We start from the raw sequence: 27,636 nt of genomic DNA, 5'->3' as shown, positions 1-27,636 counted from the left end.
GGCAAGGCCAGAAGCTCACAGCTCGTGTAGGCAAGACTGAACCATCTCCAGGAGTTGCAGAAGACATGCAGTCAAAGTATCTCAGGCTGCAGAAATAACTGAAATCAAGACATCAATACCAGAGTCAGTTAAAGGCTCTCTAGGTATTCTAGTCTTTAAAAGCCCAGTAGGTAAAAATACAAATATAGCAACCCACACTTCTGATGGGAACTATACTGCAAACATACACAAGGACAGGCTAACCAGGAAAAGAAAGTGGAGATGAAGACACAATAAAAGCCTGTTGTTCTGACAGGTGGAAAACTACAAACACCCATAAGTCTTCCAGGATCTCTTAACTGTACATGTCAATCACTGAATTCCATTATGTAGAAGAGGAAGCCTGTGTATCACAAAACAAATACTCTGTAACTGAACTCCTGCAGCAAAGAAGGCACTCACTTTGTAAGCTGTAGTTTATTTCTGCTCTGATGAGCCTACAAAAGAAGACATTTGAGTACTTATCTATATTATTAACACAGTAGACTTATAGACTGAAGCTCGACTTGGAAACACTGGTGGAACTTAAAAGCCGAGTAGCAAAGCATTGTGTTATAGGATTTCCCAGACATTTAGTATTTACAGAGAATGCATTTGCACTTTATACTCAATGACCACCCATCATCAGCAGTGACGTTGTCAGCATGACTGGACAGCACAGTAAGCCAGCCCTGAGCTGCACTCCAGCAAACCCATTCACTGTCGAAGTACAACACAGACTGGTTTGAATATTCACACAGTTGTTTTTCAAAACATTTTATTGCATTATATTTGGTACCTTATGTTTGACAAAGGAAATTACATCTGTAACTGCAGGAATAAGAAGCTGGTCTGTTATTGAAAAAAAAATCTTGGGCCCCTTAAAAGTTACAAAGTCTTGGGCTTGCCTGAAACAACTGAGCAAGAAATATATTCTTAGAAATGTAGGGCTTCAAGTATTACAAACCTGTGACACTGTGGAAAAGTTCCAGAGGTATCTAAACTGCAGCACTTTTTTTTTTTTTTTTTCTGCATAACGTGAACAAGGCCTGCTGAGGTTTTAATCTATTAGTCTCTTGATCAGTCAAAATGGTAGTCAGGAGTTTTCCTCTTTGCAACTTCAAGCCATAGTATGTTCTCATTTTGTTTTCACTCTACGTGAAAAATGCATGCGATCTTTCTAATTGGTGCCACATCACAGTGCATAATTTTATTTGGTTCTTGCATTACAGTTTTAAAAAGTTTGGCCAACCTATGCTGATAGGTTCATCTCAAGAACAGCAACGCTGATTCTCCCCTCCCCACCCCCAGTTTAATTCCAAGAGAGACCATTTTAACTGGTTCCTTCAGTTAAAAACTGTGGTGCAAGAACACCAAACTGATCGTGTACAGTGAATTTCAGAGACACAACAAGCTTATTGAACACACTATGTTTCTTAATTCTGGTTGATATCCGTATGTCCAAGCACCCCAACGTAACAAGTACGTTGCAGGTTTCTCTCTATATTCTGATTCACATTGCATACTTCCTATGGACACAATCATCCCCCGTATCAAAATCAGTCAGATGCTAAAGCCCCATCAACTCTTTGTGCTCAGTGAAAGAATCCAGTGCTAAAACAGCAGTTTTGCTGTCTGAGATAACAGTAATCTCACAAGACAAATTTAAATTTAATATTTCTGCCACACACCTGCTCTGAGGGCTACACACCTCCAGGTCTCATATAAATTAGTTTAAAAACATGGGTGGGTAGGTGAGGAAAAGGGTTGTTTATTTTTTCCTTTTTTTCAATTTTAGCAGCTTTTAATTTTTAAGAAACCAAACAACCTATAACCAGTAATATGTTAGATATTTTATATATATACTTTGTCAGCAGGATAAAAAAAAAAGTAAAACTATTTGAAGGCAATGGGGTTTTTTTCCTTCTGTTCTTTGTGTAAGTTAGAACAATTCAGCAGGTGCGTGACAAAAATATTATACACCAGATATGGTCCAACGTCATTTTTTTGCAATAAAGTTGTTCATATTTCATTGGCCAGTTCTTCAGGTTCTGCAGAACTATCTCCATTAACTGTGATCTTCATATCCTCTTCATATCCAGGGGGCATGAAAGCCAAAGCATAAGGGAAAAGCTTATGACAATTTGCTCTGTAAGTTTCAGATGCTTCTTTACAGTCTCCAAGGCTACCATCACATAAAGCTTCTAATACCTCCATACAAGTCTAATTAAAGAGAAAAATAAAGAAGTGTTATGGTTTCTTAAACATTCAGCTGAACACTCACAACACAGGTTTCAAACAGCAGTTCTGCTGTCTGAGAGAAGAATAATTTCACAAGACACATTTAAAACAGTATTTCTGACACAGACCTGCTCCAAGCACCACACACCTTTCAACATCAAAAGACATTCTAGCTAAACACAGCATGAAACACCAGTGTAGTCTGATTTGAAAGAATGCAGTTTTTAAAGGGATCTAAAACACAGCTAGGAATCTTGACTGTAAAATTAAATACTAATTTGTTACTTGTTTCTTATTTTCCTAAGAAAAACCCATTCTTGCTAACTGGCAGCCAAGAACCCTACCATTCTTGGGACAAACTGACCATTTCAGCAACACATAACATACCTTTCAATCACATCAAATTACTCTGATATGACCACATTTTTCAGATATATGCAGTTTCCTGTCCATTTTTGGTCATGATTTAGAAGAGGAAAAGGAGATTTCCTGTGTAGGTTTTTTTTCAGCCTGCAACCCAATCATGAGAAACCAACCTAGTGAGCTCCACTAAAGCCTGGCAGCATTTAACACCTGCCCATGGCAGTGTGCAGGCATTAGCATAGCCAGGCAGTCTTTTCCTGCTGCTCTGACATTTAGTAAAGTTTTTGTATCTTCTGTGTACTGGGATTAACTGCTCTGTCCTCCTGCTGTAGGGTTATGGAGCTCTCCTCAAGGACCCCTTTTCCTCACATTTAAAACTGGCATCCACCAAAGGTCAACTATATCTGGTTTTACAGATGCAGCGTGCCCTGAGACAGCTGGTCTTTACAACAATGAAATATAATAAATTTGATCTCTTTGCACACAAAAATGCCTTTCAACAAACACCTGGACTCCTGTAGATCCCTCATTTTTAGGGCACTTTACTTTCTCATCTAGAAATTCAGTAGAAGTCCAACTCTTCCTTCATGTTGGCAGCAAACATGCTTAAACTCAGCATTGTCAGTTGTATCACAATGCACTGTACAGGACATTTATGCACTGCTGAGTTGGTTAAAGCTTCTTCTAGTCTTACCAATTTTGCACCTCCAGATCAACCAAGCATTTTTGGTTACACTTAATCTTTCCCCAGTCCAATTCCCAGAACCCCACTCACAGGCAAAAAACAGCAAATAGAAGGCAAATTAATTTTTGTTTTCTAAATCTATTTATAATCTAGATTAAACTCTTTGAGCAACTCAAACAGTAAGAAAACTTGAACACAAAGTCTAACACCCAAACAAGACAAGTTCATGAAAAATGCTAAACATGTACTCAGAATATAAATGACATAACAGCTAGAATAGAGAAAGGATCTGAATCTTTAACATCCTAAACAAGCTGACAAATCAAGGCAAATTGTCCTTTATTGTCTCTCCCCCCCCTCCCCCCGTCTGGTCCAAAAATTCTGCTATGAACTCAAAATTCTTCACAATTAAAGTTCTATTGGAGCCACTATATTTCCTACGAGATGTTTTTTGGAAAACTCCATTTTTTGTCCACAAAAGAATAATTTTAAGGTAAACATTTACCAAATTTACTTGCAATAGATCTAAAAAACTGAGTGCACAGACTACTGTAAATTGTGAGTCAGAACTGACAAGTCCTCCCAGATGAAGGTGAAGAAATGGGGAAAGGGGCATGGAGGCAGTGTCACAGGGAGTTTATTCCATGACCACCAGAATGAAGCAAAGATTCAAAAATTGGTGAGCTTTTCACTTAACTACACACTAAGGCAGAACTGTGCATATGCAGCTTTTATTGAACGTATGGTAATTCCCACAGCTTGTAGGAAGTTGACCATGGAAAGCCCTCCCAGAGTCTGTGCCACTCCTTTCCTTGTGAACAGTTGCCTGTGTGGCAGCCAAAGCTCAGACAAACCACTACCTTTTCTTTTGCCCTGTGAATTCTCTCAAGTTTAGTAAGTTTTCCCATTACCTGTAGCAATAATGTGGCTTTCCTGCTGCTGCTATTTTCCCATTATCACAAAACTAAATTAATTTAAATGTGCAAAAAGGATATGAAATATTTCTGTTCAGGTGAACTTGACACCTCTTTCTTTCACAACTCAACCTTTTTATGATAAGGCACAGCAATTATTTCAGCTTCCTCTTACCTCCAAAATTTGCTTAAAGCTTCCAGAGATAAAACAGAAGTTGTCTACAATTTATAAATACGTTACCTGAAGATTTCTGTTAATAAGGGATTCATCCAGGGTCATTGCCAGTTCCACTGCCCTTTTCTGACTGGAAGGATCTAAATAGTACATCATTTTGGCAGCTACAGGAGGAAAAGTAAGACTCATCAACCAGTGGATGACCAAAACCATCTTGTATACAAACATAAAATAGGGATAATATGAGGAAGAGGGGGGACTGAACTCTCCAGCAGTAGTTCAAAATGGAACCAACCCGGAGCCTGTCGCTTGATACCTAAGTAGGTAGAAGGGAAGCTCCAAAAAAAGTATTAAAAGAAACATTCTGCACACTTTAGAAACAATAGGGCAGAGGTCCCCACATTTCCATTTCAGCAGCATAAAGAGAAAATTAAAGAAAACCACAGAAAGCCTGGCAATCATGTTGTCAGAAAAATACAGAGAAGAAAAGCACTCCAGAGCAAAGGAGTGATTGTTACATCACTGGGGCTGATACTGAGATACCACTGCCCGAGAAGCACAGAAAATGCAGAAGTAAGGCAGAACAAGGAAAAAGGCAAAATACCTGATAACCTATGTGGCAGTGAGTCATAGTTCCTTTTAAGGAAAGCTTCATTGAAGTTCTTTGGATTAGTTGCTCCAAAAAGCCGATTCATTTCTTGGTTTAACACTGTTCTAACAGCATCAGGCAGATCCTTACTTTCAGAAACTGTTGGAAAAAAGAAGTTGAGGTGAGCACAGGTAATCACAACAAAATATGATTTATGTATTTATTTTAGCATTTTTCATGTTTACATTATTAATATAATTGGAAAGTATCTCAAAGAAAGATGCATGAAATTTGAAAAGGTAAATACTGGATGTGGTTAGAAGAAGCTTAGCTGTGGCATTTACCTGATGCTTAGAAAAAGCCAGAGTTTTTTTACATTAATATACTCTTCCCCTTTCTAGTTAAAACCTATGAGGCTCAGAGGTTAATGTCAAGCAAGTCTGTTCTAAAATGTGTCTACTCTGTAGCCCCCACCAGAAAGGGTGACCTTTGGGGCAGGGGAAGGGAGAGAATTCTTCCAACTTTTACCAATAAGGACAGAATTCTTAAGCCCTCTCCTTGCAGGCGGAAAGAGGTTGTCAGCAGAAAAGCCCAATGCCTCACTCTGCAATTTCCATTTCTTCACTGCCTCTCTCTTTCAGGTTTCACATACTGCTCACAGTCTTAAAAACTCTTCACAATACTGGAATGACTCCTAAATCCAGATGCAGTCATAATAACCATGCTTAATTTTATCAGGAATCAGTTTTCTAATATATGCTTTAAATATTTTGAATTAATTGTGCTAAAAATCAATGACTGCAGGCTTGGCATCATCTGGCAGTGTGCACAGATGGAGTCCTACCAAACAGATACATACCACTGCTGAAAAGATGAATCATACACTCGTGAAGCCAAGGATGACTAGAATCAATAGCAAAAGCTCTCTTTACAGACTGAAGCATCAGAAGGAACTTCTCTGGAAAGAAAAACCAAGTGTTGACAAGTGTTCAAAAACCTGTTGCAGGAAACCACTGCATTGTCTTAACAGGACTATTTAGTGTTTGAAATTAGAACGATCAGAAGAATTTACAGCTGAGTGTGACACAAAAGCTACTTTTAATAACCTGTATCTATTTAACCAGTGAATTAAATGCATAACCACCAAATGTTCAAACTTTGCTTTTCACATACTGCTCATTGCTGGAGTGTTGGTCCAGTGAAAAGTTCTGTGTCATGACAGGGATGGACTCCTCACACCTCATCAATAATTGCTGCTTAAGTTCCAATATACACCTTTATGATTTGCTTGCTTTCATTAAGTGTTCTCACCTACCTTTTCGAAAATAAATCTCAAAGGCAAAAAGATGAGTCTCTATTTTGTTCTTCACTAAATTCTTCAGGGGTGTTAAAAATTTAATGGCTTCTTCCAAAGGTGCTTCAACCTACAGATTCAAGGAAGTGACACACAACTAAGTCAAAGTTTAACCTAGTAACTACAACGACAAAAACCAGCTATTGCTGAGTCACATCAGAGAGTTACTCTCCTAAGGCAGTGCAGAAGATGCTTAGAACCTCTTGTGTTACAAATTTTGCAACTTTCACTCAATGTCTAAACATAGACTAAAAACTCCAAAATATTTGCTTTCTGATGGCTACAAATCATGTTCTGCTAAAGAAACACAAATCTTTTCCTTCTGTAATACACCAGTAGTGAACACAACTGGAGCTGAACCTGCCTGAAAAGGGCAGCGTGGCTGCCCACACCAACCTACATACATGGGCCTGAGGTGATGGTAAATGACTGATAAACACCCATGACATTCTGCTCACGTGAGCTTCAGACAGGTTCCTAAAAGCTGCCAGGTCATGGTAAAATGACCAGGTATTGCTGCCAGCCAAAATACCAACAGCACACTGGAAGTAATTAGATATTGAAAAAGGTCTCCTGACCCTAGCTAGTTAATCCAGTAAATAGACAGCTGTCACACAAATTAATTCTGTGCAAAAGTTCTTTACAGACAAGTATCTTGCATACAGAGATTCGGGATTACTCAAACAAGAACTGTCTGTTGACCTTAATTTTTTTTATTAACCGAAACTGCTCTCTAAGAAGCAAATACAATTTTTTTGTGTGCCAACACCAATTCAGCAACGTTGAAGTGATACACTTGTTTGCAACTATTGCAATCAAAACTTGATACTCAAGTAGCAAATAACTTGAGTTGAAGATTGCAACAGACACCTTCCTGCTAATAACTACAGCACCTTTTATAAAAAACACTTGCATCACTTTTATGTGCTGCTGATTTTACATACACATTGTGCACATAAACATTTGGAACCTATAAAACCCCATTTCAAAGCCATGCCTTTATTGCCAAGGATACATTTCCAAACAAGTCTAGGGGCAGCTGTTTCAGGAAAACTATTTGTGACTAACTATGTGAAAAATGGTATTTTGGCACCAACTGCATTTGGAAGTGTCTATTTCATGATTGTGATATGAAATGCATTATACAGCTGCAACTATTCCTTATAATCTCGGGAACTGGCTAGATTTTTCACAGCTATCCCATGACATCCTTCTACTACAAAACTCAATTTCAATACATGTTTTGCATTTCCATCTTGACGAGCATTGCAATTAGTTCTGCTTCTTGCAACCAGTGAACTACAAAATGGAAATACCAGCAAAAGTCTTAATAACTAGTCAAGTTTAAGTTACTTGTTTCCTGGCTACAGAGTGAAGTTCACTGACTCAACTTTCAAATATCCCTTCAAGAGCAAATACAACTCACTTCAGTGTGAAGAGTAAGAATATAGATCCAGAATACTGGATCTTTAGACTATCAATACTGCTACTGCTATAAATTAATTTTTCCAGTCTCTATAATTTTCTTATCTTTCTCTCACATTTTTTTAGTGTTTTCCTGCTCCTCAGAGGTGTAACTTCTGCTAAAGGAAGAATCTTTTGAGTCACCTCCCTTTTATATCTCTCTATAGTTCTTAATCCAGATCTCTAAATACATCTAAGTCTAGTCTACTATTTACTACTACAGCTTCTTTATTCCTTTTTTCCCCCCATTCAAAACATATGCAAACAAATCCTGTTAAAGCATTCAGTGCTTCAATAGCTCCTCTTTGACAGACTGCCAACAAAAGAATATCACGGGGCATAAAAGAGTTAATGATAATCACCTTACATACAGGATAGAAAGACTTCCACACAACCAACTAGAAACAGGGTACAATCAACAAGTTAGTGAAGCATGGAGATAATTACACATGTAGCAAATGTTTATGACTTCAATTACTGCCTTTGAGAACGAGGCACAAAAGCTGTGATTTCCCCACTACTGACACTGTATCTAACCAACTAGCCCTAGAACTGAATTATTTTTAAAAGACTGCCTGTGCAGAGATGCCATACCAAAAAAAATTGTAAGTTATTTGAATGGCTTTTATGTGTGCTTACTGCAACTTTTCTAGAAATTTCTAAGACTTTATGATTACATTGGTAAGCACCTTTGCCAGTTTCTCAGGGATAAGTTCCTCTTTCGGTCCTCCAATTTCTTCATCATCATCATCTTTCTTCTTTTTCTGATTCCTCTGTTGCTTCTCCTTCTCAGCATTTTTCTTCTCCTCCTCCAGTTGTGCTTTCTTCTGAGCTCTTCTCTGCTTATTTCGTAGCTTCTTTAGCTCTTTGTCAGACATATTTGCTGTACACACACAAAGGACAAAACCACACAACACTTGTATTAACAGCATCAAGCGGATGTCAGACAGCATCACCTTTTTTAAACCATATCTACTAACAAGCGCTGCTCTCATTACCTTTGTAAAAGCTTATTTACTATGGATAGATTGTTTTACAGTCTATGCTGATGCTTCATAATCCACAAATTCCTTAGTGGAATCAGGGGACAGAAATTACAGTAATAGTATAATGAGATGAAAAGTACTAAAACTTGACAAATTCCTCTTAAAGGATTCTCTTATGAAGGATCCTCTATTTGTACCATTTGAGATGCCACAAGCCACAACTGCTTAAGCTGCTCTCAAATCAGAAATGTGAGAAAAAAATAGATGATTTAAACATTATTTTTACATCAGAATCAAGAGATGATAAAATTTAAGTTGCTACCTAGTGAAATTTCTGCACACTGATAAAATGCTTAGAAAAGCTACTACCAAGCACATCTGCTTCAATCTCCTATTCCATGGACTAACCAACGTAAGAATATATGTTTTTGCAGTCATTCCGTAACACAAACATTTGTACTTAAGAATTACAACTCTCACTACAAACCCATCGTTTTGTAATAACCACAATAAAAGCATACATTAGTTTCATTTCCAGCAGAACATCTACTTTACATTGCAGTCCAAGCTGCAATTTGCCAACTTTGAGTCGTGTAGAACTGTTTTTGGCTACCACAGACCTTTCTAAAATATCCACTAATTAGTGAAACAGCACAATGAATAAATCCTGAGAGTTGAATACCTGTATCAGCCTCATGTTCTTTATTTTCATCTGTTAGGGGATTATCATGAAGTTTCAAATAGATCTCTATGGCAATGCGTGCTGCTTTGAAGTAGAAGGGATGTTGTCGAAGCACATCTTCTAGTTTTAACAAATCCACATAAGACCTAAGGGTGATCTTCCTCATACAGTAAGTATGGAAGTCAAACTGGTCATCCGTGATTTCTACAAAATGCTGTCAAAATGTAACATAACATTAGTTAGCAAGTATTAACAATGAGAGACTAAGCTGGACTTTCAAAATAATAATTTAGTAAAAGCCTACTGTCTGACAAATACAACCTAACTATTACAGACGTTAACAAAACCCTCCAAAAATAAAGTCATGGTGAAAAGAACAGAAGGCATCTTAGCCCAGAACCAAAATACATTAATTTCAGTCTCTTAAAAGTAACTACCTCTGATAATTTCTGGTTTAACAAAGGTTTTATAGTCATTGCACTTAAACATCATTTAAGGAGTTTTTCTTCTATGAACTGGTCTAGTTTTTTTTTTTTCATTCAAAAAATATAATTTTGATTTCCACTAAATACTATGGCAATAAATCCCACACTTAAATCAGACATGATGTGAGAAAGTACTTTCTTTTGTTCAAGCTCTGTTTTCCACACCATCTAATGTCCCTTTGTTTTTGTTTAAGATGCAGTAAAAAAGTCATTGCCCTCTTGAACTTCTCCAAGTACTTATGATCACATTTGACTTTATACTAAACTCAGCTTTGTTTGTCAAAGCTCAGGATAGAAGAGTAAGCACAACCAAGCTAACTGTGGTCTCTTCCTTTGGAAGCTACCCCACAGCCGGTGTTTTACTAGCACATTTTTAAGAAGATGTGACACTCAGATGTAAACAGTGTGACAGATTTACATAATGGGAAGAAAAACACTACTTCTCAAGTTTTAATTCCTCACGTGTCCTTTCAACTGCTGCTCCACACCTGCATAGAAGTTTTTGCAGCATTATCTGTAACAGTTTCAGGATTCCTGAGCAGCATTATTTTAAGACCTTTTACTACTTATGCATAGGAAGAGGATTTGTCACTGACTACACTGTTGCTTTTTCTTGCAAAAGCTGATTATTTGCTCCTACTCTATTTCCCCAGCCATGAATCAGTTATTAAATCCATGAGATCAGCTTCCCTACTTTTTCAGAGACAGTTCAGATCCTTTACGGTGCAAAGTATGAGAAAAAAGGCTTCTGAAAACCACAACACATTTTATCAACTAGACTGCCCCCTTTGCATAACTGGTCCCTCTAAAAGATTTAGAAGGCACTGCTTTTTCTTACAAAAGCTTTGCTGATGGTTTCTAAATTCAAAATATTTGCTTAGCTTATTGATGAACTTTGCTACACCTTCAATTAACCCAATGAATAAATTAAACATAGTGACTAAAATCCTTAGAAATATTATTTTTGGTGGCTTAAGTTATCACCTCATTTGCTGACCTCTTCGGGTACCCAATTTACAAGACTAATAGTTTCTTATACAAAAAAATCTTACACTAATTTATTTAAAGGATTTGTGTAAATAAAACACAGTCCTGGCAAATCACAAACTGGTGTAGATTGGAAGGGACCTTAAAGGTCCTCTGTTTCCAACCCTCTGCCATAGGCAGGGACAGCTTTCACTAGACCAGGTTACTTTGATAGTTTTACATCACTTTTTTCAAATCAGAGAATATTCCAGAGCTGAATCCTCCCTGCAGAAGAGCAGCAGTGCTGAAATCCGCTAATGCCTCTCTATTTGCAAAGAGGCATAGCTTCCTACTAAGTTCTGCTCTTTCAGCCCTTCTTTTTAAACATCCTCAGCTGTCTGGTCTTTTCTCTAGACTTTAATGTGCTTAAACAAAACCAAACCCATACCTGCTTCTTTTTAAAGTTGTGCATCCAAATTTTGTTGTTTACCTCATTATGGATGTCTACATTTAATGTGCAAGTGTTCCCCCTTTTAATAAAATTTCTACTTTAACTCCTTATTTTTGCAATAGCTTCTTTTAAACTGTAGATTTTTTTTAAATAAGATAGTTATTATTTTTGGTAATATTGTAAACATTTATTGTGTACCTCTAAAACAGTGCCTTAATAATAACTGAGATGGGCTTTTCAGCTCATCCACTTATTTTTGGACTTAAAGTGCACATACTCTTCATTTGTATCTAAATACCCATTTCTTATGCACACTGCCAGAACTAAGATTATTTTTGACAGCTTTCTCCTCTCGGCTGGATCTTTAAGTAACTTTATAAAATCTTTTCATAATACACAGTTTACAATGGCACTTTTAGGAGGAAATGCAACTATAAAAACCTGCCAGTAACCAACATGAAATCCCTCCTGAAGCTACATGAACTGCACCCTTAATGCTCAGAAAAGTAACATATCAGCACAGTAAACTTAAACCAGTGATTTCCAATCTAAGCCGTTGAGCTGAATACGTACTCTCTCAATTTCATGGCATTTCTTAAGTGCTTCTCCAAATTTGTTCATTGCCTTGTAGGCTTGTGCACATTCTGTCTGAAACCACATGCACTGCATTTCGTTAAGGTTCTCTACTGCCGAGGTTCCTTCCTAAAAGCAAAAACAGCATTATACAAAAAATAAATCTCACTGGAGTCATCAGCTGCTATTTTTTTTTTACCCTGTCCTAATTAAAAGCACAAATAAAGAAAATGAATGTTAAATCTCAGAACTGGAATCTTGGAAGTTGGAAATGCCACAGTTAAAACTGACTAGCTTTCTTGATTAATATAAAAATACAGATATACAAATCTTTGTTACACCTATCGGAAGAGTCGCAAAGACACAATGAAGAGCCAGGCAGTGACCATTTCACTGTGACAGCTGCTAATCTTCAGGTTAGGAGAGACTTTCATTCAGTGTTTTTAAAACTGTGTGCATGTAAGTAACACATGGCAACATGGAAAAAATGGCAGAGAAGTTCTAGCCCACAACAAGACACTGACACCTGCAGGAAATCCTGCAGGATTTTTTTTCCCCCTCAACTAAAACTGCCATCTGCATCTTTCAGGGAACTGCTGATTGAGCTAAGCATCCTCACAGTAGCAGTAGATGATTATTTCTAATGCAATCAGTACTAGAGAGTAAGGCAAGGCAAAAGGAACACTTAACTTTGACACCTTCTGGTTCAAAAAATGGGATTACAGTTGTCTTTCAAATCTGGTATGGATATACACTTGCACAGATCCATAGAACTTAGCAATGAAAGAGAAAGGCACTGTTCAAAACAGCCTGATTTAGCCAACTTAAAATGAGGAAAAGTATCAGTTCTATTTGCATTATGCTTAATCTAGGACTCCTCTAATTATTGATTTTTTTTAATTAAAAGGCTGTATTTGAGCACTAGACCTAAGATCAAATGGAAATAAATAAGATTCTAAAGAGCAACTCGATCAAATTGTTTCAATATTTTTCAAGTTTATTTTCGAATAACTGCTTTAGTTCCTTTTTAACATCATCTTAGAGCTGCTTAAGGAGGTCAAATTAACCTAAATTCATTGTGGGTTTGCATAAAAACTCTGACATAGAGCTACTGAGCATATATAAAACAGAACTTCCCCTCCCCTCATGTCTGCCTGCACATCACCTTCATTTCACAAGATCCTTCAGGTTTCCTTTATAAACACTCCTCCCCCTTCTCTCCATTCAACCTACCTTACATTCCAGGTTTCTCCTGCTCTTTAAGAGAGGAGAAAATGGGACAAACAAACAGAAAAGGCTTTACTTTTGCAGGTAGATCCCAACAGCTTGTTACCCATCTCCCATAGACAACACACAAATGACACTGCCAGTGCTGCAAAACTGTAATTTGACAAATAGTCTGGAGAGACTTCACTGAGCTGTTCTGACTTACAGTTATGAAAGAATAATATCAAAGCAATACATTTTAAAAAGTAACTAAGCTGTGTGACCATCAAACCTATCAAAATGGGGCTACTGCAGGGACAGGAAGTGATGCATAAAATGATGCAATTTCCATTACACAACATTTTTTTTCAGACAACTGGTCATGTGTAAGAACATGGAAAAATAAAAAGGTTTAACATGCAGCCTTCCTTCATCACTGATAAACAAGGAGTTGGGGATGAAATATTCACAAAAGGAAGACACCTCACAAAGGCTCTTAGCTGTTAGCCACACAAAAATTATGTTCCAAGAGACATCTGAATTCTCTAACTTACTACCATTAGAAAAAAGGGTCATGGACAACTTTACCAGATCTTTCAAGTATCCTACAGAATCAACATTAAACTCAAAGATTATTGTGCAAAAGTTATTTTCTCAGAAGTTCTCTCTAAAACAGGCATGCTGTATTTTTCCTACCTAGCAAAAATAACCAAACCCAAGCTTTATGGAGTTTTCACTTATTCCTATGGAATCGTACTTATTCAAGATTAATTCAAACCCTGCTGTGGACTACATAACTGAAGCAAGCAACCATAGCTGCTCTGAAACAGAATTTAAATATGATAGCGAAACTGACTGCAAATTTAAAAAAAAAAGTTATTCCACAAGGGATCTGGCCCACATTATTCCAAAGACTTCTAAAGTAAAGTGCAACAAACCCGTGTAAACTTGGAACACATTTCTTCTGCTTCTTTAATGGAGTTTGCTTTCAACATATATTTTGCACATTTGGAATTGATAAATCTGTCTGCTGTGTCCAAAGCCTGAGCTTCATCCATCCACCTTGCAGCTTCTTTAATATTTCCAGCATGCTGTAAAGATAGAAATTTAAGTCAGAGTAATTGTAAAACATGCATGTTTTATCTATTTACTGCTTGATATAAGTAGATTTTATTTTTAGACTTTTAAAAAATAAATGGCTTACTTCAAAAGCAGGATATTTTGGGAAAAAAAAGCAGGTAAATACCTTTCATCATTATGGAATTACTGGTCTTTTAGCACTGAATGTTCTTCCTGAAAATGCTTAAAGAACCAGTTTGGATAATCCCATTCTGATACAACATCATTGTGCACCCTGAGAAATTGTTTTAAGCAGCTAAAAAAAACAGGGGGTAAGAACAGATGAAAGACTCAATCTAATTTATCAGTGTGATTTTGAAACTGAGAATTCACATTTTGCTGTACATTTCTCCTTTATTTAGTTAGAAACCTACACAGTGGCTTTTTCATATGCAGCAGAAAATCCCATCTCAAATAGCTAATACCCTTACCTAGAAACTCACTAGAATTTCTAACAAATGAATAACCATTAGTCACTAAGAACAAAGCCAAACTTACCTTATAGATTTTTGCCTTCACAAGGAAGAGTTCTATCAAAGTGGGAGTACTTTCTATAGCAGCATTTATATATTCTAGAGCCAGGGATGGCAGTCCAATTTTATCATAATGTTGAGCCAAGTAATACTGGACCCAGAGTAAAGTGGTTGGAGGTTCTTCTTTACCATCATCTGGCAGGAGCAAAATGGACAGAGGTTGTTTGTTCAGTTTACTACTAAAACAACATACCTGAAGTAGAATGCTCTAAACACTGAAGTTAATTCTGCCTCTCTGTCAGACCTAGGAGAACTTTCAAACAACTGGCTCCAGGTACATACACAAGCTTTTAAGTCTATCCAAGACCTAGGCATATACTGCTCCCTTCTCCTCCTGTGCTTTTCAGGAAAAGGGAGTTGGTGGGTCAAAAGCAGTTGCGCTCTGTTCCAAGTATTTGCTTAGGGCAGTCAGATATGCAAAACCTCCAAGAACACAAAACCCAGTCTCCACCAAAGCTCCAAAACGACACCACTTCTTGAAGATTGTACTATCAGTATATTGCCTTTTGTTTGGCATTTCTGTAATTAGAGATTTGACACAGCTTTCAAACTTCAGTTTCCCAAACAGTGATAAATTCAAGTCCTGAAAATAGTGTACTTGAACTCAAAACTGCAAAGAGATGACTAAATTTGTGGATCCAGGAAAAAAGTTTAGAACAAGTGATTGTATTTTGAATACAGACTTCATACTTGACAGCTATGGTTCAGTTCTGCATTAGGGGAAAACCAGAAAAAACCCACATCACCTTTGTTTCTTCACTCCCTATCTCCCCACCTCTGAATGGACACACAGGGCTTAGAACCAGGCACTACTTCCATGAAGCCCAACAGTCTCAGCACTCACCATTTGGGTTAAATAACCTGCAGCTTCTTAGAGAGGTTTCATAACCTATCACGAGCTCTTCTATGATTGCCACCTACACATACAAGACGAGACACAGAAAAAATAATCTGTGGGCTATGTAGTATTTTATTTCAAGTTGAGCTACTTGGTGTTACCCAAACTAGTTATTATGGTAAGAAAAGTCTGCAATATCCTGAATTACATTACATTTGAGAATATACTCAACCTCAGTTTATTTTTAACAAATTAAGACCAGGCCTCCCTTGGTGAACACTTACACAGCTTAGAATTACTAAATCTAAAGTCTTCTACATTTACCAACTTGGCAGATGTATGCCCAACATATGTGCTTCTTTTTTCTCTCCACTACATCAGGTCATCTAAAGCAGTGCTCATGGAGAGAACACTGAAGAAAAATGGTTTTCTTCATTTCTTAAATATACCACAGTTATGAGGTAGAACACAAAAACTGGTTAGAACACTTACCTTCTCCTTGTCTTTATATAATGACCTCAAAGTATTGAAGACTGGTGGGCAACCTTTGCTGAAATTCATCCTTAAGAACTTGTCCAGACATTCCTTAAACTTTTCACCTTGAGGGGAAAAAGACCTGTTGATTTTGTTTTACCAGACATTACTCATCAATTGCAGATTGTTTATACTATTAAATCAGAATCTAAGAAACACAAGAATTGATCACTACCTGCTCAGCAAAAAATGCACTTACCAGACAAAAAGTTTAATGGTAATCTTCTTGGAACTAGTCCCCTTGGGTATTTAGTCCAGGCCTCCTCATAGATCTTTAGTCTCTCCATCATATTAGCTGGAAGAGAATTTTACAGTTTACTTTCCCTTTCCATTCTGGCAAGAAGGAAAAGGAGGGCAGAGAAAGTGATTTATACCTGATTAAAAAAAGAATCAGAATACATAGCAACTATAATATAATATATATAATGGCTATATCCTTCCTAATGTACAGAATTTCCTCCTTATTCTTATTAAGACTAATGAATTGAATGACTCCAAGGTACACAGTATCTGCTAATGCTCTTGCAACTCTAGAATACTAACTGCTTATCTCTCATCTTAAAAAGAGCTCCTGCCTTATTGCTAAAACCTTCAAAGAAGGCCATTCAGTTGTATTAGCTACAACATAAGATTAAGATAACAGAGGCAGTAAAGGAAAAATTCAAAATTAAAACTGTCATCTAAGAAATAATTCTATTCTTTCAACCACACACAAAGAGTATTGCAATTTTATGATTCTATGATTTTAGATAAGACAAGGTAACAACAATTCAAGAAATATTTCCTGTCTTTCTTAAGAAACCCCAACATTATGACGGTATGTACACACTCTGACTAAAAAGCAGAATTTAAATGGGGACTTTTTAAATAATAGTTTTAGTATTTAAAGCAATACAAGCTTTTCATACACATATTAATTTTAAATATATAGAAAAAGCTTATTTACTACAAGATATCAAATCATTACCTGGCTTAAGTGCCTTTTCTAAGCCTTTGTAGTAAGCCCAGTTTTCAGGATTTCTTTCTTGCAGTCCCTTGTAGACTTCAACTGCTTCTTCAAGTCGGCCAAGCTGAAGGAGGAGTTCTCCTGTGTGAAAAACAAGATGTTTTAAATTAAGGTAACAAGGTACTAAAGCACTGTAACATTTATCACTCTACACTAAAAGACTGGATAATCCTTAGCTCTATCCTGATTCTAATTTCATAGAAAAAATAAGCACTACATATAACATTACAAATTGGTTGACAGATATGCTTTTGACAATTGCTTCAGTTAAAGTAAGATATTACAAGCTGGCCTGTAATTCCTCCAACTTACTTGAAAATTTAATGCAAAATGCATGTGGTTTGGTTTTTTTTCCTCACTGAGGGGACTGGTTACTTTAAGTGCAGTTTTTACTACAGAAGGCAATTAAAAGCAGCACATGGTATTTGAGGTATACAGCATCTTGGAAACCAAACTGCAGTGCTGCAAGTAAGAGAATGGTTCTTCAATCTGGTATTTCATGAAACTAACTTCAATGTTTTTAATCAAGCCATTGATTAGATGAATGAATTTTCAAGATTATGCAAACAAGTTTCCTTTTCATGAAACTTCAATACAAATTAAAAGTGATAAAGTAAAGATTAGGTTTAACAATTGTATAAGCATCTTTGTTAATGCTGGAACTGCAACAGCAGTAGATTCCCCATTTCGCAATGGAAAACTATTTAACAAAGCTTTGCTATTGGCAAATGTTAGGCATGAACAGATTACACACCAGAGGTGAACAATGTTAGTCTAGACTAAGGCAAGATTTTTTTACCCAGTTTAAAGAGGAAAATGCAAATTTACCTTTCTTCTTCCCTATGTAACACAATTAACATGCATTTTTGTCAAGAGATGCTGCTTTCCACAATTAGAGTAACTTGAGGACTACACACAGAATCTAGTGCCCAGGAAAACATCAATAGTTCACTCACTGAGAACAACAAAAAATAAACCTTAAATTCTTTCTCTGAGGTGAAAGTTAATTTTTTTTCCTATCTAACAGCAGCAAATGCCAATACAAGTTTCAGTGTTTTTCAGTGTTACTTTATCCACAGTGGCTTTTGCATGTGTGCTTAAAATCTGTACACACTCATTTATTACAAAAGAGAATACACAGCAGCCAAGCCAGTCCAAACAACACAATGGGAGCTGTGCCCAAAAAAATTAATCACTTGTACCCTGCTGAAAGAACACAGACTGCAAAGAGTATTCCCATCCTTTTCTCTGGTAACTTCCTAGGATGCTTTGTGTTTTGCTCTCAGGTTTATTTTTAATCAAGTCCTATTTTGCAGAACTTATTTTCATCCCAAACTTTGGACCTTTGAACACTAAGTATGTCACATAGTACATCAACACAGAAAAAGTATGTCAAAAGATCCTTCAGATAAAAAATAAAGTCACAAAAAAACCCACTCCCACCCCCAAAAGTCCCACTATTGTGTTTCAAAAATGATCTGTGATACTGTAATCTCTAGATCCATCTCCTTTTATATGCAAACCAACTAAGATATTCAGCTACTGTGGAGAGTCATCTGCAATCAATTTCCTTGAAACACCACACCTCCCATTACTGTCACTACTCAATTCCTAGGTTCCTTTTGCAAGACAGTAAAATTAGCAGAAATAGGAACTTGCTACAACATCTACATGAACAAACTAGAGTAAAAGGATTTCTTCTCTTTACTTTAAACAATCATCTAAACAGATTCCAGTGTGGGCCAAGAACAAGCAGTACCTTCACCAGATTGACAGTTTCACAGAAAGACTGTACAAGCATCAAACAGAAGAGGAACAAAGCATGCTTTAATAAAGTGCACCTGTTAATAGAGCTGTTAGAATGAATTTGTAACACTCTGCAATTCCATCTGTGGAATATAAGCTACACTACTGTATTGATCTGTTACAGTGTTACACACTAGGTTTATAATAATGCAACAGAAGCTACCCTAGCCTCACTGAAGAGCTGATTTCTACATGCTGCAAGGGTGACTAAGGACATTTAAAAGCCTTCTGCTGTACCAAAGATGATTCTTCCTTTCCAGCACATGGTATCCTTGCCAGGGTCACTATCAAAGCTCTAACAGCACGGGGCACACTACTCAGACAGAACTTCAGTACATCAATTTCCAATCTCCTGTCTGAAATGCCTGTTAGCTTAAAAGTTTCAGAACAGCATGTCTTTACCTCACTGATGTCTTACCAACCTGGGACAAGAGCATGACGGGGACTGAATAAGCTGTGAGACAAGCAGTCCTTTACAATAGCAAAATTAAATAAATTAAGCTAAAAACAAATCTGAGTTCCAAAAGATGGGAAAAGCTGACAATATAGACATCCCATTGTATGCTATGTGTTTAAATATATCTTCAGAAAGTGAGTGATTACCTTTAGTTTCTTCAACAGCCAGTTTATCACAGATCTGCTTTTCATAGGTACAAAGATGCTCCAAGGCTTCTTTAAAAAGCCCTGCTTCCCGGAGGACTTGATTTTGATATAGCAGCAGTTCACTGTACTCATAGTCCACTTTGTCAGGTGATGTCTACACAGGAAAGCCAGACACAGGATCAGCCTTCTAATTCTAAAATTTGGGATCAAATTCATTTGACTAAAGAAAGTTTAGTCATGCATGAAGTTCTCATCATGAAAGGAATGTTTTATTTTTGGCTCAAGCAGCACTCCATATAGGACTTTCATATTCTCCTCTTACCTGCTGTGTCTTCCTAAATTCCTCTAAAATTTTTGCTGCCATTTCATAGTCTTCCAGCAAATGATAAGCAATGGCATAACCGATCCATGATGCTCGCTGTGCAGGTCGGAGCTGGAGCAACTGGTATCTTGTTTCCTGCAAAAAAGTAGCTGCTAATTTTCCTGACTTGGCTCTGACACTCTGTAGAATCCATTAGGCAATATTCTGTCTTCAGTATTTTAGTATTTAAGAAGTCACTGCAAAATAGTTTTCTATATGCATTTTATTAACCAGAGAAAGAATAAACTTAGAATTGCAATGGTGTTCACTGAATAAAAAAGTAAGCCTTCACAAAATAACATGTCCAACCAAATCCCGATGAGTCAGACTAATTTTGTTAATCTATGACACCCATGCTTTTCCTGTCTAACCACTTATGAACAGAATATAATTAAGGACACTTGGTTTCAATTGCAGGAACATTTACCAGTGTTCAAATTGACCTTGAAAGTACATATGTATTTAAATAATTGGAAGTGCTCTTAGGCAATACGGGTCACGCAAACACATCCCTATTCTTTAGCAAGAGGATAATTACAGCTGGAAAAGACAACTGATTTGCCTGGTATCATGCAATTTTAATCTGAAGAAAATGCTATAACTTGTTTTGTTATAGACTGCTGAAAGGCATTTTAAAGTAACTTACAGGAAAATAGTTACTTCCTATTGAAAATGTCTAAACTGTCAAAAGTAGGGATTAACAAAGAACTAAAACTAGTTACAGATGTTTTAACAGAATGATGGTCACTCAAAGTTAGTTTCAAGTAGGAGAGGCTGGAATTTAAAGCAAAGGAAAAAACCCACAATCTTATCCCAGTTTTGAGAGCAAATTCACATTCTTCAGAGACCAGCATATGATTAGCCATGAACTACTGACTTCTAAGCATTATAACATTTAATCCTTAATGCATTTGGCAACATGTGTTACTTGTGTGTTTAGAGATTACAAAATTTGTATTCACATTTATCCAGAGGCCAGTAAAACAGAAATTTACAAATGTGTATTTTGGCACGTACACCAAGTTTCAGCTACCTTGTCTCAGCAAGAGCGGAACCAAATTTCTAAATGAAAAAATCTAATATGAAAAAAATCAGTGATTAAGAATTGTCCTGACTCAGGAATAAGTTCTCTAGTTCTGTGCTAGCTGATGGTTCCACACAACTCTGAGCACAGAACTTGCTCCTGGGTATAACTAATGTTACCCTAATTTGAAAAGGAAAAACTACATGAAGAGACCAACTAATGTGTTTTAAATAACACAACTTTAGAGGTGCAAGGGAAACCTAAAAAGATGAAAACCTGACAAAAAAATGGAGATGTCACTCACTAATGCCCAAGTTGGCAAGGAACCAAAATATGATGTTTCATGCCGCACACTGCTTGTTCTGTTATTACCTATGGCTAAGAGGAAATGGGGGGGGCACTGATGTAAAGGTGGAGGGATATATAGTACAAAGTTACTAAAATACAAACTCCTTTGCCTGAATAGAAGTCAAATTCTGAACACATTGCCTCTTACCTACAGGAATCTTTTCTTGAAAAGAACAAGACTGGAGATTGTCTACAGCTGGGTTATACAGCATCAAAAAAAAAAAAAAAACCCACCTCAATAAGGCAAGCAATTCTGCACTGAGCTGAAAATGCATTAACCCTCTGGACCTAACTATTTTTTTTTAAAGGGTCATTAATCAAATCTGCCACCTTTGCTGCAGTTCCCTAGATGATAATTAAATGCAGAATGCATACTCACCCTGTACCCTTCAAGATCCCTCATTTGAATCTGTAGCAGAGAAAGGTCTCTCAAGATTTGAAGATTGTCTTTGTCCCATTTCAGTGCATTTCTATAGCATTTGATAGCTTCATCATACTTCTTGTCTGATCTCTGAAGAAGGCCATAGACATGCCAACCTGGATAACTCTATTAAGGCTTCCTCTGAATTTGAGCAGGGACAAATGAGCTCTAACACGGCAGTGACAGAACAGCTGGCAAAAAGCTCTCAAGGTGTTTTATAAATCGACAGGAATATTAAAATTCTTTTTGTCAGAACTTTGCCAGTTATATGTATACAGTCTGTATAATGTGCTGTAAACATTACTTTACACATACTGGGGGAGGAAATAAAGTAACAGGATCTCTGAAAACACAGGTTTACTTGAACACAATTTTAGACAACTGAAGTGCTGATACTTCCTGCACTCTAAGTATATGACCAGTCTTAACAATGTAATGGTAACTACTCATGCTTCCAAAACAATTCACATGCTTAAATGCCCACCATGAGTTTACAGTTGCAGAATAATGATAAAAAATACACACTACATGCCAGAATAACATGTAAGCTAACTAGGAATGCAAGGACTGCAAAGCATCTGTCCTTTGAATAGCTTAGACAAAATATTTATTGGAAATTGAAAATTCTGAACTTCCAGTTTGAAGTTTAAACTGGCTTTTATTGCTATTCTATAAATCAAGGACATGCAGAAATCAACCTTTTCAATTCATCAGCAAAAGCCTTGTTTCAAAAAGGATACAGACATGACTCTTCAGGTCATTCCTTAGGCCTCTGCGCACAAGTTCATAAGCTTCCTCTTTCTTCCCTAGACAGTTCAATGTTAGTCCTTTCATTGCCAAGGTTTCTAAGAAAGAAAGAAAGAAAAAGACTAAGTTTTTTATTCATTTTCATGCGTTTTAAGCTCCATATAGCAACCCTAAACATAGTATAAATGCAAACATAGATTCAGCTCTCATTATCAAGATTTCATTCTTTTCTCAAATAGAAAACTCTACTGTCAGAATATTCATTTAAGTATATCCTACACAGCAATAAACATTTTATATTACTTCCATCAAAATACAAAGTAATGCTTTATTTTAAACCTGTCTGTTCTACAAGCTTTTGGAGATTTTTTTTTAACTACTCAAGTATTTATTCACAACTCTGCTATTTCTACACATCCACCCATACCAAAGTAGTTGCAAAAAATCCACAAAGCATTTCTGAACAGTGCAAAGAGACTTTCATTAAGTATTAAGAGCTGACTAAAAATACAGTGGAGGAATAAACACCTTTTACTTCTTTTAAAATACAACTATTCCTTCAGAAAAGTAGCAGCCCACAGAGCTGACAGAATACTGAACAATATTCAGCCTCTTACTTTTTTCACTTTTATGTGAGTGAGTATCAATTTCCCAGGAAAAGTGATTTTATTAATGCATACTTGTATTAGGAAACTTGCACCATGAATCTTAGACTTGAATGATAAAAAATGGCAAGCTCTGACAACTGGTAAGATCCATCACTGTTGGTAAGATGACAAATCTTACCAACAGTGAGTGTTTAATATGCATGTTTCTGGATGCTCTTACTGCTTTATGGGCAAAAAGTTAACAGTGAAGGGATATAAAACATTAAAATGATTACTGTTAAGTACAGTGAAAAAGAAAGCACACGCCATTTTAAAACTTACCTCCATGTTCTGCAAACTTGGGATTGGAAAGGATCTGTTTACAGAACTTCAGCCCATTTCTATACTGCTTATGTTCATAACACCTCTGTTGAAAAACAAAGTAAGTTTATTAAAAAAATTTATAGAGTGGAAGTGTTTATGCATTCCTGAAACGAAGCATCAGTGCAGCTACAGATTTTAGAAAATGTACTAATATTTTAATGAATCCTGTTTATTGAGCTTCCTGTGTTTAAAAACTCCTTCTATCAACAGGGAAAAAAAAATGTTAGCAACACCATGAGTTAAAATGTGTAAGTGAAGACATATTATCATACAGCAGATTCTTAAGTAAGACACCACAAGAACCTTAAGTGCCTGAAGAGATTCAACTCTCCCTTAACACAAAAGCAAACCTTATGCTGTAACACTGGTAAGCACTGAACCCACTTTGGCCAACTATCCTGAATAGAAACCCACAGGACCACCTCCAGCAACCATACAAGCTGGAAAGACACACAAATCATTGGAACTTGGCTTTAACTACCTCTGGAAGCAACCTCTTAGGATGAGTTTTACAACATGTATCTCACACATCCAAACTTCCAAAGCTAGTATATCGTAACATCTTGCCATACTGGAAATTTAAACATTCCTCTACTGTTTTCTTAGTCCAGCTCTTTTGTTGGAGCCTCATTCATTATTCAAGGTGACCACAATGCACTGCAGCACACAGCATGACCTTTTAAAACCAGTTTTAGTATTTTATTTATGTAAATATACTTCTTGTGCTCATATTTAAATAAAAAACAGAAGAAATTACATTATAAACACCAATTTGTACATTTTAGGTCGTTTCAGCAAATACTTGGAACCTCTTACATTTAATTTTTTTGTAATGAAATAAATATTTATGAGCCCAGGAATACAGGAGCACACACTGACTGAGCACCAGCCGAAATCCTATTAATCCTGTTATTAATTACAAAGTCATTCATAACAGGACCTCACTGACTCTGGTTGATCCATTCCAGAGCAGGATGGCAGATGGGGGTGTAAAAATTGGGTGCACCTCAGAGTTTTCAAGTCCTTCTAAATAAGCTGTTGCTCAGGATTCCATCTTTCCTCACACTGCTCCAAAGTAATTATCCAAGAGCATTCATAAGCACATATGGACACCATGTGTCCTCAAACCACTCTCAACAAAAATATTTAGGAAAGGCAGACCCAAGAGGTCTTCCCTTCAAGCAAAAGTTTCTAAAAATAAAACTTTAAAAAGTTACATGAATGTTAGGGGAAAGGCTTAAAAAAGAAAATGGCATATTTACAACTTCCGTGTTTTATGCTGCTCTTCATAATGAAAGATGCTGTTTAGTGTTTGGTTTTCTCTTGGAAATACCAACAATAAATTTCAAAGGCGTAAAAAAATGGCAAAACACTATGTGCCTGCATTATCTTCTAGCATTAAAGTCATACAGGTAAAATAATATGACTGAAGACCAAGATGCATCACAAACCACCTATTTTGCTCCCCCTACACTGTCACCACCCTTAGGAGAAAGGGAATTGCTCACATGGAAACAGAAGGGGAAGGAAGATGCCCAGAGAGAGCAAGCAAGATGTACTCAAAGAGGAACAGATCAACAAAAGAATTAGATGGTTTTAACTTGAGCAGACCTTCAAAGGCTATCTAGTTCCACCCATCCCCATGGGCAGGAACACCTTTCACTACACCATGTTGTTCAAAGCCCCATCCAACCCTGACTTTGAACACTTCCAAAAGACAACTCCCTCTGTTCACCAATGACAGGAAAAGTCAGCACTGCAAAAGAACATTTTAAGGGTTAGGTAAGAGGAAATCTGTACAGGCAACTTTTTTTCTTTTTTCTATTAAACTTGACTGGTATTATTTACACCTTCTAGTCATTATCAGCTTTCAAGTAGCTGGCTGAGTCACTATAATCAGCCAACTAGTAAGAGCTGACAGACTATTTTTTTTTTTTTTTTTAATTGAAACCATCAGTCATAAATGTTACCAGCCAGGCCTCCTCCCTGAAAAGTAGAGCCGCCACTTGCCCCCACCCAGGTAGTTGTGAAAGCAGCAGAACCTGTCACAGAAGTGGTGCAGCCAAAGGAACTGAAGAATGTGTCTGCAGTGTACTAAGGCACTGACACAAGCAGATGGGGCACTCTGGGGTTTTGCAGTCCGGCTTTGAGTACAGCTTGCTCAGATGCTGGCTATGAATGTGACATCTTATCACTAAATGGTTCCATTTAATGTACTCTAACAACCAGACTCTCACCTGAAGTTTAATCAAAGTCCTGTGGGATACATGTCAGAGACAGGAAATATTTGCACATAAAATTTTCTGGGGTGATACAGAGCTTATAAAGCAACGTAGTTTGGAACAGAGGAAACACACCGAGAATTTTAACAAATTTTTCCTTTAGGCTTCATGAAGGAAAGATTTACAAGTTTATATCCACTTACATCTCATAACCCAGAAACTACTTGGACAGGGCCAACAAATTAACAGGAAACAACCTGGGTATACTTTTATCTCCAAAATATAGCTCTATATATAGACATAGCCATGTATACTCCCCAGTGAAGCATCAAAGGTCTCCTTTGACAAGTTAGTTCTAGATCAAGCCAAGTTGGAATGATTTCCTGTACACAATTTCACCAAGTTTTCTAGTTAATACTTTCAAGGTTATTTCATTCTGTTAATGCAAACACTTCAAATTGTGGTTTTTAATGCGTTTCCTTATGCTGTGTATGTGTTCTATGTGCATACTGTATGTTTTGACAATGGAAGGAAGGGAACAAATGAAATTGAGTTCTTCAAAAAAGAAGAGACTGTTTCCTCATAGTGGGCCCAACAGCATATTGAGATTCCCCTGCCTGAAGCTGTGCACATACTTAACTCATACTCCAGAGAGATTATGGACTAACAAGCTTAAATTAAGGTGTGAATGAGACAGAAGGAAGCCAGGATACAATCATATGCAACCATGGCTGGTACAAACATCAGTGAACCTATATTTTCAAGGGAATAGACAATTCAAACAAAACTCTTTTAAAAAGGAGACAGAAAATATATACACAACCTGGGAAAGGAGATCCTTAAGCAAGTAAGTAGTTTCTGAGTAAGAGAAGAATAAAGAACAAGCAATTAAATTAAAAAAAGAAAAAAATCACAGAAGCAGGAATGGTGACATGTCAACTATTCTTGGGACATAAAGACACAGGCTTCCTGGAAACAGGAATTTTATTCATCTGGGTAACTTGATTCCTCCCAGATGAATAGCTTGTCATTCCTAGAGCTCCAACCCTTACTTTAGGACAGATGTTCTGCAGAAGTAACACATTTCGCTGTTCCAGAGATGGCTAGAAGAGCACAGTTGCCTGCACTAAGCTAAATTCCTGCACATGTAAACTTCAAAACCAGCAGGGAGTGTGCTTGTGATGCTTGACAGACAAGTGCTACAGCTACAACTTGTGACATCACGCAATGAGAAAACATAAAAGCTAAACTTTAAAAGAGTAAGGTTAAGAAGGCTAATGCTTCAGAAGAACAGAATCTGACTCTATATCAGTACTGAACCTATTACACACTTCCTGTCCTTCAAAGCTTTTAGTTTAATAATTACCATATCTTTAAAGATATCTAACAAGCTTTTCTATACATGCTGTGGCCAGAATTACAACCTATTCTAAACATACCAAGGTTCTTTTTATATCCCTTAAGTAACTTTTTGTCTTTATAGCAAGGAAATAACATCTGCTTTAATACAATTGCACAAAGAATTAGTAAGATGAGGCAGGCAAAGTATGTCTCCTTCAAAATCATGCAAGACTATAGGAGGTAAATGACAATTTGCATTTACACTGCTTGTCCAACCACACCAAGTACTTGTTCAAAGGATCAGAATGCACAGCAATTACTAGTCAGACTGACACAGAAGTTGTAAGAAAGAGATAGCCTATATTCTCTAGAATTCCAAGTCTGAGGTGGAAGGAGGGCTTGTATTCTGAAGTTCTCTAAACTGTATTAAGGCATCTGTGCAGACTCGGTCTTGGCCAGCAGATGCCTTACATGTGCACATGGCTCACAGTGTCAAATGTCAATAAATTCCTCCGCATTTCTTCTTTGGTGGCTGCCATGAGGAAAGGTGAAAAGACCCCCACTATTTATAGCTTACCTACATCTAGTCACAGCTCATGGCTACATGGAG

At 36.9% G+C, this 27,636-nt stretch overlaps 1 protein-coding gene across 1 annotated transcript in view; it reads right to left on the bottom strand.

Moving 5' to 3' along the window:
- Positions 1–779: 779 nt before the first annotated feature.
- Positions 780–27,636, bottom strand: part of NAA15 (N-alpha-acetyltransferase 15, NatA auxiliary subunit) — a 37,605-nt gene continuing 10,748 nt past the window's right edge. The window contains exons 2-20 of the mRNA XM_059843802.1: positions 23,422–23,506; positions 22,486–22,590; positions 21,704–21,861; positions 19,914–20,048; positions 19,592–19,745; positions 17,144–17,263; positions 16,376–16,471; positions 16,135–16,241; positions 15,649–15,721; positions 14,770–14,939; positions 14,091–14,243; positions 11,947–12,075; positions 9,472–9,685; positions 8,493–8,686; positions 6,301–6,409; positions 5,845–5,943; positions 5,001–5,144; positions 4,463–4,560; positions 780–2,241 (exon numbers count right to left, since the gene is read on the bottom strand). Coding sequence (XP_059699785.1) covers positions 2,041–2,241; positions 4,463–4,560; positions 5,001–5,144; positions 5,845–5,943; positions 6,301–6,409; positions 8,493–8,686; positions 9,472–9,685; positions 11,947–12,075; positions 14,091–14,243; positions 14,770–14,939; positions 15,649–15,721; positions 16,135–16,241; positions 16,376–16,471; positions 17,144–17,263; positions 19,592–19,745; positions 19,914–20,048; positions 21,704–21,861; positions 22,486–22,590; positions 23,422–23,506 — 2,544 coding nt within the window. The 3' untranslated portion in view covers positions 780–2,040. The remainder of the gene's footprint in view (positions 2,242–4,462; positions 4,561–5,000; positions 5,145–5,844; positions 5,944–6,300; positions 6,410–8,492; positions 8,687–9,471; positions 9,686–11,946; positions 12,076–14,090; positions 14,244–14,769; positions 14,940–15,648; positions 15,722–16,134; positions 16,242–16,375; positions 16,472–17,143; positions 17,264–19,591; positions 19,746–19,913; positions 20,049–21,703; positions 21,862–22,485; positions 22,591–23,421; positions 23,507–27,636) is intronic.

The sequence above is a fragment of the Haemorhous mexicanus genome, chromosome 4 (assembly GCF_027477595.1).
Source record: "Haemorhous mexicanus isolate bHaeMex1 chromosome 4, bHaeMex1.pri, whole genome shotgun sequence".
Classification (NCBI taxonomy): Eukaryota; Metazoa; Chordata; class Aves; order Passeriformes; family Fringillidae; genus Haemorhous; species Haemorhous mexicanus.
The sequence above is the reverse complement of the archived record's forward strand: the minus strand, read 5'-3'. Positions and strand labels throughout refer to the sequence as shown.